General features: G+C 40.1%; 2 protein-coding genes across 2 annotated transcripts in view; one reads left to right on the forward strand and one right to left on the reverse strand.

The window, feature by feature from the left end:
* The window catches only part of glb1l2 (galactosidase beta 1 like 2), an 80,320-nt gene extending 65,717 nt beyond the window's left edge, over nucleotides 1-14,603 (forward strand). The window contains exons 15-19 of the mRNA XM_073029761.1: nucleotides 1,455-1,533; nucleotides 6,706-6,793; nucleotides 8,288-8,399; nucleotides 11,814-11,930; nucleotides 12,946-14,603. Coding sequence (XP_072885862.1) covers nucleotides 1,455-1,533; nucleotides 6,706-6,793; nucleotides 8,288-8,399; nucleotides 11,814-11,930; nucleotides 12,946-13,029 — 480 coding nt within the window. The 3' untranslated portion in view covers nucleotides 13,030-14,603. The remainder of the gene's footprint in view (nucleotides 1-1,454; nucleotides 1,534-6,705; nucleotides 6,794-8,287; nucleotides 8,400-11,813; nucleotides 11,931-12,945) is intronic.
* LOC140716827 (galactosylgalactosylxylosylprotein 3-beta-glucuronosyltransferase 1) overlaps nucleotides 8,856-16,588 on the reverse strand; it is a 218,603-nt gene continuing 210,870 nt past the window's right edge. Inside the window, exon 7 of the mRNA XM_073029766.1 lies at nucleotides 8,856-9,120. The gene's annotated coding sequence lies outside the window, so the exon portion shown is untranslated. The remainder of the gene's footprint in view (nucleotides 9,121-16,588) is intronic.

The following is a 16,588-nucleotide window of genomic DNA, read 5'->3' on the forward strand; positions in this document are numbered from 1 at the left end:
GTCTTCACATTTTTCCTGGAGTCCAATGCCCAGCACTAGGCAGAAGAATCAATTGTGGCTGAAATAAGTGTTTTATAAAGGTGCCTCAAATCTCTCTTGTTCTTGTGTTTTTATGCTTTGTTTTCTCCATTATGCTTTCTTAATGTTGCTATGCCATTTCATTTGTCTCTGCATGAATATTCTCTGATCTCTCTGTGTCTGTCCCTATTTGTGAATTTTGTCCTTTGTCTCTCTGTTGTGTTTTTAATTGTTGTGTTCTTTTCCAACAGCTGAACATGATTTAGACTCTCATCTAAAAGTTGGTCTATCTCAACCAATGAAGTACTTTGTACTGTATTTTAATATTAGCTTAGATTATGCTCTGACACAAGAGGAAGATTTGGAGCACAACTTATGATTTAGATGCAGTTATGATGGTAAATTCAAGAGTAACACTGAAAGGAGTCCAGAATGTAGGTTGTGAAATATTTGATATCTCAAAGGACATAAAAACTGAAACATATAATCTTTATGTAAACTCATGCATTGTAATTGGAATTGAATGAATGGGCTCTGTTTGTTTAGTGGAACCTTCAATTGGATTCAGACTTAAAACAAAAACATTGACATTGCACATTATGACCAAAGTGGAAGGCTGGCATAGGGAATAGTGGAATAATTGAATTTGAAGCAGAAGATTCTAACAGCTTATAGCTAAATGCATCACCTAACTTTGCAAGTGGTGTGTTTAATTTGGCGATCTTGGTAGAAGGTAAATGATTTACAATAAACCCAGTCTGAGATGCCTACATTAGCTAATTATATTAAGAATTTCATTTTGGCCCACTGTGGTGAGACCCCCCCAAAACAGAGTGACCCTTCTACACAGCCAGCTGGCTTTGGAAAATCCTAGTCTTAAGAACATTTAAAATGTGGAAACCATGTGGAAAAATTGAAAGGCCTAGATAGAGTAAATGTGGAGAGGATGTATCAGATAGTGAGGTAGTCTTAAGACCAGAGGGCCTCAGAATAAAATATATTTATAGATAAAAGATATGTGTATATGTAAGCTCGTGGGGTGAGAAAGGAGGCAAACGAGTGGGGTTGAGAGGGAAAATAAATCAGGCATCATCAAATAGCAAAGCAGCCTCGGAGGTCTAAATTCTGCTCCTATGTCTTATTGCTAAACCAAAGCCACAATTCCTCCATCTGCATGTGGAGCTCCAGCAATGTGAGATTTGGTCACATGTCTTATTGTTGTAATTGGCCATTTGTGGAAATATACCACTTCTATTCTGTGATTTTTAAATTGCTGTTATGCCTGCTTTATATTATCCCTTTTTTAATTGCTCATTTCCATTGTAATTTGCAATAAGATTAATATTGCCCAGTTACTTTACATAATGATTTCAGAAATTAATTTTATTATGAAATTCTCTTGTTTCTTTATTAAAACTGGATTATTTTTCTTCAAGGGTAAACAAAATTTAAGCCTTTTGGTGGAAAACCGTGGTAGAGTGAACTATGGCTTTAAAATTGATGAACAACGTAAAGGTAATTTGCTAAAACGATTGACAACATAGTTAGTGTTGTGTAGCACATGGTTACAATGTACTAATTCCCTAAGCTATTCCATTAATTTCTTTTTAATTCCCACATATAAAATCTAACTACCAAGAAGAATCGTGCAGTTTAACAAAAATACAAATATCTGATGGGCTCAGATAACTAGATTGTTATCTAGATTTAATTTCAGACATGAGAAGACTTTCCCTCTGATAACTGTCTTGTTATGCACCAGAGGATCATTTTTCAATTGGATGAGCAAGCCTCAGTTTGCTCGAGGTGGTATTAGAAGGATAAATTGTTATTTTCAGCTAAGGTAGTTAAATTAACAGAGTACTTCATGTGATCACTTGCAAAATATTTAGTTTTTAGCCCATCAGAACTTCAAGGCCTCTTTCAACGTTGTCTTATAAGCCTTGTATCTTTTGCCTTCTATCGACTTGGGTCAATAAAAACCCATTGCTCTGATAGTAACTCCTTCAAATGTTGTTTTCCTAAAACCTTAAACATACTAAATTACTCTGATCTCCAGACTGAAATTCTCATTGCATGTTTAAATCACTTTGAGCTGCTGTCTGTTCTTTTACCCTGCAATGTTTGCCAACCTGATAATTCTCTAAGTTCCTCTGACTCTGGTCTTATTTACATCCCTTCTCTATCACAATGCCTTACAAACCCACTCACCCTCCCCCACCACTTTTTTGACACCCCGCTCTGGCCTTCTGCCTGCTCTGGATCTTTTTATCACTTAACTGCCAGCCAGACATCAACAGTCTCGACTTTAACTCTCCTCTCTCCAATTCAAACCTCATTCCTTCTAAGGGAATTCTTTCTCTCCACACTAATCCCAACCTCCCCATCAAACTCACAGATGCTGTAATAGACTGGCGGGCTGACCTCTACCTTGCTGAGGCCCAGCGCCAACTCTCAGACACCTCCTCTTAATTACCTCTAGAACAGGACCCCACTAAGGAGCATCAGGCCATTGCCTCCTGTACCATCACTGACCTCAATGACTCTGGGGATCTCCCATCCACTGCCACCAATCTCATGGCTCCCGCACCCCGCACCTCCCATTTCTACCTCCTACCCAAATCCACGAACCTGACTGTCTATGTGAACCCATTGTTTCTACTTGTTCCTGCCCCACTGAACCCGTGTCTCTGTCTTATTCACTCCCCCCACACCCTCGGTTCAGTCTCTTCCTACCTACATCCATGATGCTTCATACACTCTGGATCTTTTCAATGACTTCAAGTTCCCTTGCCCTGATCGTCTCATTTTCACCATGGACATCCAGTCCCTATACACTTCCATCCTTCATCAGGAGGACCTTAAAACTCTCCGCTTCTTTCTGGACAATAGACCCAACCGGTCTCCTCCGTCTGGCAGAACTGCTCCTCGCCCTTAGCAATTTCTGTTTCGATTCCTCCCACTTCTTACAAACCCAAGGTGTAGCCATGGACACTCACATGGCTCCCAGCTATGCCTGCCTTTTTGTTGGCGATGTGGAACGTACCAAGCCTACACCATTATCGCTCACAAAATGCTGGTGGAACACAGCAGGCCAGGCAGCATCTACAAAGTATAAGGAGAAGCACTGTCGACGTTTCAGGCTGAGACCCTTTGTCAGGTTGTGCTGTTTGAATTTCCAGCATCTGCAGATTTCTTCGTGTTTGACCATTATCACTCCCCAAGTCTTCCTATGCTACATTGACGTCTGCATCGGTGCTGCTTCCTGCACCCATGCTGAGTTCAGCGACTTCATCAACTTTGCTTCCAACTTCCACCCTACCCTCAAATTTACTTTGTCCATTTCTGACACCTCTCTCACTTTTCTCAATCTCTCTGGCTCCATCTCTGTCTATCCACTGATATCTTTTATAAACCTACTGACCCAGGCCTGTACCAGAAAACGAGGTATGATTTGTGGAGGACTATTTCAAGGGTGAAGAGACAATTTCGAATGAGGTTGGAGGCAACATCGGATGCATGGCGACTCTGGCAGGGTCTGCAAGACATTACTTCCAACAAAGTGAAACATGAATGGCAGCGATGCTTCACTACCAGATGAACTTAACACCTTCTATGCACGCTTTGAAAGGGAGAACACAACTACAGCTGGGAAGATCCCTGCTGTACCTGATGACCCTGTGATCTCTGTCTCAGAGGCCGATGTTAGGCTGTCTTTAAAGACTGAACCCTCACAAGGTGGAAGGTCCCGATGGAGTACCCGGTGAGGCTCTGAAAACCTGTGCCAACCAACTAGTGGGAGTATTCAAGGACATCTTCAACCTTTCTCTGCTACGGGCAGAAGTTCCCATTTGCTTCGAAAAGGCAACCATTATACCACAAGCTTAAGAAGAATAACATGGGCTGCCTTAATGACTATCACCTGGTAGCACTCACATCGACAGTGATGAAATGCTTTGAGAGGTTGGTCATGACTAGACTGAACTCCTGCCTCAGCAAGGACCTGAACCTATTGCAATTTGCCTATCGCCGCAATAGGTCAATGGCAGACACAATCTCAATGGCTCTCCACACGGCTTTAGACCACCTGGACAACACAAACGCCTATGTCAGGATGCTGTTCATTGACTATAGCTCAGCATTTAATACCATCATTCCCACAACCCTGATTGAAAAGTTGCAGAACCTGGGCCTCTGTACCTCCCTCTGCAATTGTGTGGATTGGTGATAACATATCCTCCCCTCCTCACTGATGATCAACACTGGCGCACCTCAGGGGTGTGTGCTTAGTCCACTGCTCTACTGTCGATATACACATATCTGTGTGGCTAGGCATAGCTCAAATACCATCTATAAATTTGCTGATGATACAACCATTGTTGCTAGAATCTCAGATGGTGATGAGAGGGTTACAGGAGCAAAATATGCCATCTAGTGGATTGGTGTCACAGCAACAACCTGGCACTCAAAGTCAATAAGACGAAAGAGCTGATTGTGGACTTCCAGAAGGGTAAGACAAAGGAACACATATCTATCCTCATAGAGGTATCAGAAGTGGAGAGAGTGAGCAACTTCAAGTTCCGGGGTGACAAGATCTCTGAGGATCTAACCTGGTCCCAATATATTGATGTAGTTATAAAGAAGGTAAGACAGCAGCTATACTTTATTAGGAGTTTGAAGAGATTTGGCATGTCAACAAATACACTCAAAAACTTCTATAGATGTACCATGGAGAGCATTCTGACAGGCTGCATCACTGTCTGGTATGGAGGGGCTACTGCACAGGACCGAAAGAAGCTGCAGAAGGTTGTAAATCTAGTCAGCTTCATCTTGGGCACCAGCCTACAAAGTACCCAGGACATCTTCAGGGAGCGGTGTCTCAGAAAGACAGCGTCAATTAATAAGGAACTCCAGCACCCAGGGCATGCCCTTTTCTCACTGTTACCATCAGGTAGGAGGTACAGAAGCCTGAAGGCAGACACTCAGCAATTCAGGAAGAGCTTCTTCCCTTCTGCCATCCGATTCCTAAATGGACATTGAATCTTTGGACACTACCTCACTTTTTTTAAATATACAGTATTTCTACTTTGCAAGCTTTTTAAAATCTATTCAATATACGTAATTGATTTAATTTGTTTAATTATTGTTATTATTTTTACATTATTTATTTTTTTCTCTCTGCTAGATTATGTATTGCATTGAACTGCTGCTGCTAAGTTAACAAATTTCACATCACATGCCGGTGATAATAAACCTGATTCTGATTCTAATTCACAGCTGTCTTAATTTTTGTGTTTTCCTATCCTGTCGCTTGTAAAAATGCCATCCCCTTCTCTCAATTCCTTTGTCTCTGCCACATCTGCTCTTGGAATGAAGCTTTTCATTCCAGAATAATGAGATGCCCCCCTTCTTCAAAGAAAGGAGCTTTGCTTCCTCCACCATCAACGCTGCTCTCAAACTGCATCTCTTTCATTTCATGCACCCACCGCCACACCAGGGATAAGGTTCTTCTTGTCCTCACCTACTGCCCCACAAGGCCACACATCCAGTACATAATTCTCCGTTAACTTCTGCCATATCCAACGTGATCCCACCATCAAGCACCTCTTTCCCTTCTTTCCTTTGCCCTTTGTCCACTTGTCCCTCCCCACTGATCTCCCTCCTGGCATTTGTCCTTGCAAGCAGAACAAGTGCCACACCTGCCCCTACACCATCTACCTTTCAGGGCCGCAAACAGTCCTTCCCGGTGAGGTGACAACTCACTGTGAGTCTGTTGGGGTCATCTACTGTGTCTGGTGCTTCCGGTGCGGCCTACTGTACATTGATGAGACCCAGCATAGATTGGGAGACCGCGACATTGGGCACCTTCGCTGCATCTGCCACAGAAAGCAGGGTTTCCCAGTGGCCACCCACTTCAATTCTATTTCCCATTCCCATTCCAACCTGTCAGCCCGTTATTACCACAAAGAGGCCACACTAAGGTTGGGGGAGTGACACCTTACATTCTGTCTGGGTCATCTCCAACCTGATGGCATGAGCAGCGATTTCTTGAAGTTCTGCTAATTGCCCACCCTCTCCTCCCCTTCACCATTCCCCGTTCCTGTTTCCCTCTGACACCTCCTCCTTACTTGCCCATCACCTCCCTCTGGTGCTCTGCCTTTCTTCCATGGTCTTCTGTCCTCTCCCATTAGATTTCCCCTTCTCCAGCTCTCGTTCTCTTTCACCAATCAACTTCCCAACACGTTAATTCATTCCTCTCACATCCCCCAGTTTCACCTTTCACCTATCACCTACAACCTTGTTCTTCTTCCTCTCCTTCCCCCACCTTCTTGCTCTGACTTTTTCCAGTCCTGATGAAGGGTCTCGACCTGAAGCATTGACTGTCTACTCTTCTCTATAGACGCTGCCTAGCCTGCTGAGTTCCTCCAACATTTTGTGTGTGTTGCCTTTCAAAGTTCATCTTTACTGTCAAGATCCTACTTAAAGCATACGTCTTTGAGGTGTTAGCCATCCTGTTAATATTACCTCTGGATTGACATCCATTTTTGATGTAGTAATGTTCTTTCTATGATAAAGATGCTTTGTAAGTGCATTTTTTAAAGTTTGCAATGAAATCAATTGATCACATTATGGGCACTTGAAGATGTTCTGTTCCCTTGGCATCACTTCTGAGTTTTGTTTCTTCAGGTCTTCTGGGAGATATCTTTCTCAATAAGCAGCCTTTGAAGGACTTTATAATCTATCCCCTAGAGATGAAAACAAACTTTATTGAGAGGTAAGGCATTATATTTATCATGCTTTCAACTGTCCCGTCTCTGATCACTGTGTTTAAAACAAATGTTGTAAAGTTGGTTTACAATTTTTGGAGGTATTTGAAATATTTGTGTTGGGTCAAATGAAGACGGTTGTTGCTTCTGCAGGTTAACATTTAGAGTGGGAATTTTCTCCCCTTACTCCATTAAGTATAATGAATTTTCATTGTTCCCCACCCCGAGGTTATCATAGCCCATACATGAAATATTTAAAATATTGGTGCCTGACCAAAGATTCAAAGGTTCATTTATCATCAAAGTATACAACTCCAAAGTTCTTCTTCTCCTCCAGATAGCCATGAAACCAAGAAAGAAAAAAGTGGCATGGTCATCAACCCCCAAATCTCTCCTCCCTGCACAAAAGAAAGAACAAAAATGGAACAGGCACTTCGACCCCCAAACCCCCTCCCCGCACACAAAAAAAAAACAAGAAAGATCAGATGAAAAACATAGAATACAAAAAAATTTAGACATAACTCCACAGTCCAAGTCCACCTCCAAAACGCAGAAAACCATTTTCCCTCTCCATAGCAGAGCGATCTCACCAAGCAAAAGGTGTTTGGATATTAATATTGTCTTAGTTATTGACAGTTTATTGAATTTGAAACAAAGCTTATAAAGTCATAGCTTCAATAAGTTTTTAAGTAAGTATACCCAAGAATGATTGTAATTGTAGTTCAGATAGAACTGAAATCAGTCCAGAGAAGTTATTACAGTCTTTACAGCAGGTAAATTAAAATCACAGATTACTCCTTGTATCACTGATCTAGTTTAGATGAATTTTGTATTCAGCACTATGTACCTCTGATGACTTACCTTGATTGCACACTACAAACATTAAACCCTCCAGATCCTCTCAATGCCAGCCATTGCTCTCTGCACTGGATCAGTGTTGATATATTTTACTCCTCACACTGTTCAATTAGTTTTCATTTTAGTGACCCTTTAGTTTTTGTGAATTACATTCAAATTGATTATGGGCTAGACCGTAGTTATCATTTGATCATTAATTAAGAGCTCACTGGCCTCAGCTATGCTATCCTTGTATATGTGTGTGTATGTGCGCGCGCACACACACACTCTCTCTCTCTCTCTCCCTCTCCCTCTCCCTCTCTCCCCCAACATAATGACATCCCCTGGAGGGTCGACATTTCCAGACATGAAAGACTTCAAGGAAGGAATTCCTCATCTTAGGTGGATGTCCCTTCATCTTTTTACTTCAAGATTCTTCCACTCATGAAAGCATTCACAGAGCAACTAGTCTTTCACTCATTACCCAGGTGCATGGATACTTTGTAAAGAAACTAATTTGTGGGTCCATTTTCATCCAATATTTAGTCTATAGACATCAGCCAGTGTAATTTTGCACAAGGTTTCTGATATGAGAGGTTAAATTCATTGAATGGTTAATTTCTTAACATTGGGAATAACACTTTTATTGTCTCCCTGGACTAAAGTTTCTCAGCTATCAAACTGAATCGTGTTCCGGAAAAACCTGTCCTTCCTGCCTTCTTCTATGGCACACTCTACTTGGAGTCATTGCCCTATGATAGCTTTATACAACTCAAGGTGAGGAGAATTAGTTTTATTAATTATAGCTTCCTGCTTGGGATAGTATGTTATAGAATGACTATTGATTTATATATGAAATTTGAGACTGAATGAAGCAGTTGAAAAAGCATCAACTTCTAAATCTCAAACTTGTGAAGATACTTGGAGATGTTTTGGTATATTGATGACATTATTCAGATTAAAGTTAATTTGAAGTTATCTTTTGATGTGTCTTATACAGTAACTAAGTAATGCTCCTCTTCTATTTGCTTGGACTGAAAGTGCAAATCCTACATTTCCTTGTATTGAAATCAGGATACCTTAGTCTCTGATTCTTATTGAAGATGCCAAGCCAATGTGATACCATTCCTCCTGTCTGTGTTTCGCCAGTAACATTAAAACACCTGCTTAGTATCGGTTGTTGGTTGTTGCAGACTTGTCTAACCTGTTAGCTCCAAGTTAGCATTCTAGAAGAAAAGTTCAGTTTCAGTTTATTGTCATTCAACCGTACGCATGTATACTACCAAATGAAACAACATTCCTTGGACCAAGATGCACAGCACAGTACATATAACTTGCATATACTTTACATAACACATCAAGTAATAAACACGAGAAAGTCTGCTGATGCTGGAAATCCAAAACAACACACAAAATGCTGGGAGGGCTCAACAGGTCAGGCGGCATCTTTGGAAATTAATAAACAGTCAATGTTTCAGGCCGAGACCCTTCTTCAGAACTGAAGAGGAAAGAGGAAAGACGCCAGAATAAAAAAAAGTGGAGAGAGGGGAAGGAGGCTAGCTGGAAGGTAACATTAGCACAAATAAGTTAACAAATAATAAGGTACATTTATAATACATGTTTAAAAAGTAAACAGTATAAAGCTACTGGCGCTTCATATGTGATGAGACCTGAGAGGTAGCAGGGAATTCAGTAGACTTGTGGCCTGGGGAAAGAAGCTGTTTCCCATCCTAACAATTTGTGTCTTGATGCTATGGTACTTTCTGCCTGATAGTAGATGGTCAAAGAGATTATTGAGCAGATGGGAAGCATGATTGACAAAGGATATTGATCATTACTACTGCCCATAGAATCACTGAATGATCTGAATGAATCACTGATGTCAGCTGAAAGTTCCTAGTATGAAATATGAATTCCTGAGCCTATGCATGTGCATGCATTGTTTGATTTGTTAAGGAGCTGTATTTGAAATGGAATTGAAAATCATGCAACTGAGAGTGAACGACCCTACTTCTGATTTGTGATGGAAAGAAAATAATTGATAAAGCAGTGGAAGGGTATGATGCTTCCAGAGGTGAACTCCTACAGTTAAGTCCTTGGGTTGAAAGAAGTAAAGATTAGCTTTAAAGATTTGTCACATGTATGTCATAGCGTACAGTGAAATGCATCATTTGAGTCAGATCAAATCAGTGAGAATTGTGCTGAGGGCAGCCCACAAGTATGCCACAATTCCACCACCAGCATGCCCACAACTTACTAAACCTAACAGTACATCTTTGGAAAGTGGAAGGAAACTGGAGGACCTGGAGGAATCATAGTCACAGGGAGAACATACAAGTTTCTTACAGACGGCGGTGGGAATTGAACCCTGATCTTACAGCTAGTACTGTAAAACAATTGTGCTAACTACTATGCTACAGTGCTGCCCGGGTAGCTAAGATGTTTCCCCACCAACAACACAACTTGATGCATAGCACCAACTACTGAAAACTTGTCCGCCTTGATGCCCATTGTCTTCAGTCATATCAGGACTCCTTGATGCCACACTTGTCAGCAACCATGTCTCTTACACCTCACTTTTGAAATTCATCTCCTTGGTGCCTTTTTTGGGCAAGATTGTAAATCTGGGGCTAAGTGGTCCTGGTAGAATGAAACCAAAGTTGATGATGAAGCTGATGGTGAGAAAATGCTGCTTGATAGCATTGTCAATTACATCTCCCATGACTTTGCTGATGATTTTAGTGTCGATAATTGGATAGGAGTTAATAAGGCTGGAATTGATCTGCTTTTTGTAGGCCTGACGTACCTTGGCACATTTCTACATTGTTGAATAAATGCCAGTGCTATAATTACATTGTAACAACATGGCTAGAAGAACAGCTAGTTATGCAGTGCAAGTCTTCAGTTCTGGAACCTGGATGTTTTCTGATACCACAGCCTTATCTGTATGGAGTTCTCTTGGCTGTTTCTTGAGATGACATTGAGTGAATCAAATTGGCTGAGGACTTTGTTGATGGGGAGATCTTGAAAGGAATCCGAAATGGATCTTTCTCTCAGCACTTTCCTCTGAGTATGGTTATGAATGCTTGAGCTTTATCTCTTGCACCTTTTTGCTGGGCCCCACCATTATTGTAGATAGAAATGTCCCATTTTGTTAGCTGTTTTCATTAACTGCTGGCTGTGACAGGACTGCAGGGGTTTGATGTGATTCCTCATGCGTGTGTTTGTTTACCTGTCATTTGCATGATTTGTAAGCTGGTTCTGCTTGACTCTTTAATTGAAGATATACTTTGTGATGACCCTCACCTGCCCTTCAGTCCTCCTTTGATCCAGATGTGATCCTTTGTCTTGTTACCACAGGGAGGTGAGAGATATGATGGACTATGAGTTTATAGATTGTGGAGGTTTATAGTTTTCTCCTTCTGCTGATCATCCACTGATCTGCGATGTCCACGAACTGTCAACCCATGTTGCTGAGTCACTGTTGAAGGACATGGAAGTCATGCAGCCAGAATACGTTCTGTGCTCCTCCTCCAAATGTCGTTCAAATTGGAGGAATATTTGCTGAGGAAGCATGGTTGGGGAGAATCAAGAGGCTGTTTCCTTGTTTAATCGAGTGCCATGAGACTTCATGGGATCTGGAATCATGTTGAGGGCTCCCACTGTTATTCTGTCCAATCTGTACACCATTGCTCCATTCTATTTTCTGGGCCTATCCTGCAAATGGGAAGGACCTACCCAGGGATTGTGATGGGGCAGCACACAGTGTACTTATCTGCAATATCAGGCAAATATAGGATTAGTCTGTGGGATAACTCTTGACTCCAGTCTTCAAATGTGTTAAGGATTTCTTTGTTGTGAATGGCCTTTGCATGTCTGAATTCACCACTTGAGTTATGCTGTGTGGTCAGTCCAAATTTGCCCTTGTAGTGATCCTGATGCAATTGAGTGTCTCGCCAAGGCTTTTCAAGGGAAATTTAACTACATCAATGTGCTTAGATTGTGGACAAGTCAAAGGTGGTGAGGGCAGCAGATAATCCCCCATCTAATCCAAATAGTATTGGTGAGCCACATAGGTTTTATAATTCTGTACTTTTCAGTTCACTACCCTCCAACATTAGTTCAAAAGCAGTTTGCATTTTTTTAAGTATCTGCAAACGAGTCCTTATGTACTTCTGATGTGCATTTTAGGGCTGGGAAAAAGGTGTGGTGTTTGTGAATGGATTGAACTTGGGCCGCTACTGGGATATAGGGCCACAAAAGACACTATACTTACCTGCTCCATGGATACAGCATGGCAACAATGAGGTAAGACAAACTGATGGCAACAATTCCTGAAAATGTTGGATTCTTTTTGCAGTGACAGTTGAGAGTCATGTTTGCAAGAAATTGGATGATTCAAATTTCACACCTATTGCAAGATTCTAACTTTGTTGTCTTCCGCTGCCATTTAAGTTTTTAGAGCAGAATAGCCCAGAACTCAAAGTATGTGAGGATTTGGTGATCAGGTTATTCCAGTTTCCCTTTAGCTAAAACATTTTAACAATAACTTTTAAAACAAAAAAAACTTTGTATTATTTTCATGCACCTTCTGCATTTTGTGAAAAAGGCTTTGATTAATCCCTGTGGAAGTGTTGAAGAAGCCCAGTGCCAGAGATATTAGCTCAGTGGTAGCACTTTGAGCTAGAAGGCTAAGAGACTTAAAGAGCACAATTTAACCTAGTATTCTGATACGCTGCTGCATTGCCTTTCAAGTTCACTGTTAAACCGCATCCTGTTTGGGTGTTTGACACTAGCTCAGCAAGAAAATCTCATGTTCTCTCAGCTGTTGAACTTACAACTGTGTTCAGCCAATCCCTCCAAGTCTAGATAATTTATTTTGCCTTTTGTGGGATTTGCCGTGTACAAACTAATGCTGAGATAGAAATGTCTGCAGTGTACACGCTGAAATAAAAGAATATTCTATAAATAGAATGGAAATTTCTCTGTGTGGGGCAATAAAAACAAAAGTGGGAAGAGCTGCCTTAAATTGGAACATCTTTATGGCTTTTGCTCTGTTATCAGAGCCCAAGTTGGTAATCAGTCATAGCCAGTAATGGCTGCTGTAGAATACAGACCAATCCTCCTTCCTGTCTTTGGAATTGCTAAGCGTTGTCCAATGAAAGGAAATTTCATGCACAGGATCTACTGACAGAAAATCCAAGGTGATTTTTCATTAAGAAATGACATGCTTTAATAGTCTTTTATTTAAGTCTGCATCACGATCCACCCTTCTGCCTTATTTGCACAGTTTTTTACTATTTTATCTTTTTTTACAAATTAGATTGTAATATTTGAAGAGAGTAAAGCTGGAAAAATAATTGAATTTGTTGACCAGCCAGACCTTGGACAAAGTGTATATGTGTGAAGACAAGCAAAAATATATTTTTGGTAACTTCCTGAATTATTTTATGTTCTGATAAAGGGGAGAAAAGTGTTACTGTGACTAATCAGCACTACATTTTAAATATTGAAATTAATTTTCTTTGAAATGTAATGGGTCAAATTATGGTTAAATTGGTTAGAAATATAACAGAATTGTCACCTTTTAAAGTATTCGTGTTATTCCGAGTAAATATGAAAATTTTTGATGTATTTTGTAATGTTACATCAGATTTTTAATTGAGGAATTAACTTGTTTGAAATAAATATATAGATGTTTCAACTGAGGGTGGAACATTAAGAAATATAAGACTATTTTTTTTGTATAGTATTTGGTGAAAATCAATTTAATATGTTTGGGTATAATTAATTTTACTGAACTTTTTATTCACTGGATATAAATTTGTAAAGCAGGGTGATTGCACTAAAATTCTTTGTGGCTTTCTCAGGAAGCATTGTGTAGCAAACTGTTTTTGTGCTAAACAGGAGCTATCCTCACATCTTAAACTTGTGAATTAGTTGTGCACAGTGCCATAGGGTCTTGTAGGAAGTGGCAGGTAGATAATTATTTTTGCTTGTTAACAATGGTGTGATTTTCTCCCTGTTGCTATTAAGGGAACTCAACCAAGTCATAAAGTAACAATTGAGCTGCTTATGAGCAGTATAACTAGTCAATAAGTCTAACCATGTCACCAGTAGTTTACAGCCCAACTTGCACTACATTGGTAGATATCAAATATGAGAGAGATCAGAACTGTTTCACGTCTAGTTAATTGTTCTTGGTTAGCTAACTCAGAAAGAAACAAAATCATGTGAATGTTCTATTTTTCTTGAGAATCCAGTAGTTGCAGCATTCCCAGGAAAGCTCTTTAATATCAGGCTCTTCCCAGAAAACAAAAATCAGCATTGATCCCAAAGATATAAAGAGAAGTGACTGCATTCAAACTGGTTGTATAGTTAAGGACAGAATCAAGCACGAGCAATTCCTATTAAGTTGATTTATTGAGGAGAAGCATTGGAAAGTGATGTAGATTGCAGTGCAGTGAAGGGGCATAACACACCACACTTACCACCATGAGAGATGTCAATGAAATCAGCCTTATCAAAATTGCAATTAGCTTCCTTTGTGACAGTGATCTGAAGCCCTATGCTTCATTGAACTTCTCCTAACTGACCTCCACACTCTCCAGAGATCAGCATCTTCCTTCATTTAAATGGTTTCTCGATTACTTTAAAAGCTGCATTTCTCACTATCTCCACTACTGCATTGATAAGACATGCTGTTCTTTGATCTCACCTTTCATTTTCTTGGTAATATTTTTTCTTTCTAACGCTGTTAATATCTTTGCAGCTTTTAACGACTTAAGGGAGTTCACTAAATGTTATTTTACATGGCTACCACCGGAAGATGTTGAGTCCATCAAAACAAAATCCTGTAACATTTGTAACTGCTAGTTCCATAATGTTCTTGAAGTGCTGTAACTAATGGAAGATTGTAAACTTGCACAATTGAACAAAACACAGATGTCAAAGGGAATTAAATCTCACTGATCTCTTGTCGTCCTGCCTGTTTGTTTTGTCAATGTTTTAATGTTCAAGCTCATTCTCTCTAGTTCCTGGAATAGGGATGGGAGTCAAAAGGGAAAGTTGAGCTTTATCAGGTGTCTTCCAGGTCCTGTAAGAGACCTAATGCTGAAATAAGTTATACTGAATGTGAAGAAAAAGGGTGGTTTCAGCTGTGCAGATAAATAAGTTGTATTTATGGATCAGCTCATGGGTAAGCCTAAATTACTGATGTTCTGCATGTATTATTTATAAGTTCTGCAGACAGAACCAAAGAAGTTAACAAACCATTTGAACCTTTGACAGAGAGGTCCACATCTATTCTCATGGGCTGTGTTGGTGGGTATTACTGTTGTGAGTAGTTTTTAACTTGGCACGGCCTTTAAGTTGCGAATTTGGGTTGTTAATACTGACAGATTCAAATGTAAAATTTATTCACCAAGGCAAAGGTCATCATATAGTAGTTTCCAAATGTTGCAGGTTTAGAGGGAAGTCAGAGTGTATAGAATAAAGTTGAGTGGCTGCAGCTTAGACCTCCAGTTTCATTAGCAGGAGAGGTGGGAGAAGCCGGAAATTTTCTCCTCAAGCCCTAAAGCTTAATAGTCATAATCTTCAATGCCACCAGTCATAGTGTCCAACAGTACTGATTAACTGTCACTAAAGAGAAGTGTCACTTGTTTTTTGAACTTACTCAGATGATTTACAGCTTTAAAAAAAAAGAGAAAGTCTATCAGTTATTTTAAGTAACATCTATAAACTGGGTCTGTTTCAAGCAGGTTTTTTTTTTAGTTGACATCTAGAAATTTATTATCTTGGAATTCTTGAGCCATTACAAATTGATGCTAATGTACTGGTAATTATCTATTCATTTGTCATTGAGGAAGATTAATGAGAAAAAGTGCATTTTTTATTACATGTGGAAAATTGTGGGATGGTGAATAAACTTGGGCATCAAACATCATGACAGACAGCTCAGTGTTGAGCTGATTGATTTCTTTTTATACTCCCCGCCCCCCCACCCCCACTATGCTTGAGTCAGATGTCGATTGCTCAATGGATGAGAAAATCGAGACTAGGTTGAAAGCTGCTAGACAGCTTAAAACTGACTATTAAAAACAAAAAAAGGCATTCAACTTTTCAGGTTCTTTGTCTCCTACTGGACAAGAGCAGATCAGGCTGGTAGTGTGGAAGTTTTCTCTAAAAATATTGTGTGCTACACTCTAATCCAGTTGGTAATATAGTTAGATTCTATAGCTGGTTCAACTACTGCTCATTATGAGCAAGGAAGATCCAAAAGTCCCTTTCTGCTCTGTTTATCCAAAGACCAACTGTTAACTGTTCTACATTGATCAATGAAACTTGTAGGGTATCTTGTCCCATGATCCACAGTTGGAAGCAAATACTGTTCTCCTCAAACAGTGTCATGCTATTTGTTAACCTGAGCCACCAGTTAAGGGATTCAGGCTTTAATCTTCCATTAGAGGAACATTCTGAATCATTTCAACAACCTGATATTAAAAAAGGATCTAGTGCTTTTCCAGCATATATGATGAATAAACTTCTCGGGCTTCAAGACGGGTACGGGTATCAATTTTATAACCGGCATTTTGATGACAAAATCTGCCATCTTCTTCAGGGATAATGCCTGGGTAAGTCTAATCCAGTGGTATTTATACCCCAGTAGTTCATCCCTCCTGATTGGTTGACCCTCATCCAATCAGGTTTTCACTCTCATACCTTGTTTACAATCGAATTCCAGTTCTTTCTTAGAGTGGGACCTTCGCCTTTGTTAAAATTCTTTTCCTCTAGTGTTATTTCAATGGCTTCCTTCACAGGGCAGTCCCAAAAGCCATTAGTGTGGCACAGTAGTTTTGTGCCGTCGAAGTCAATCCTATGGCCATTGCAAATGCAATGTCCTGCTACCACTAATTTCTCCGGGTAACCCAAACAGATACACCTCCTACGCTCCTTGATGCGGGTTT

This window comes from Hemitrygon akajei, chromosome 26 (genome assembly GCF_048418815.1).
Source record: "Hemitrygon akajei chromosome 26, sHemAka1.3, whole genome shotgun sequence".
In the NCBI taxonomy this organism is placed as follows: domain Eukaryota; kingdom Metazoa; phylum Chordata; class Chondrichthyes; order Myliobatiformes; family Dasyatidae; genus Hemitrygon; species Hemitrygon akajei.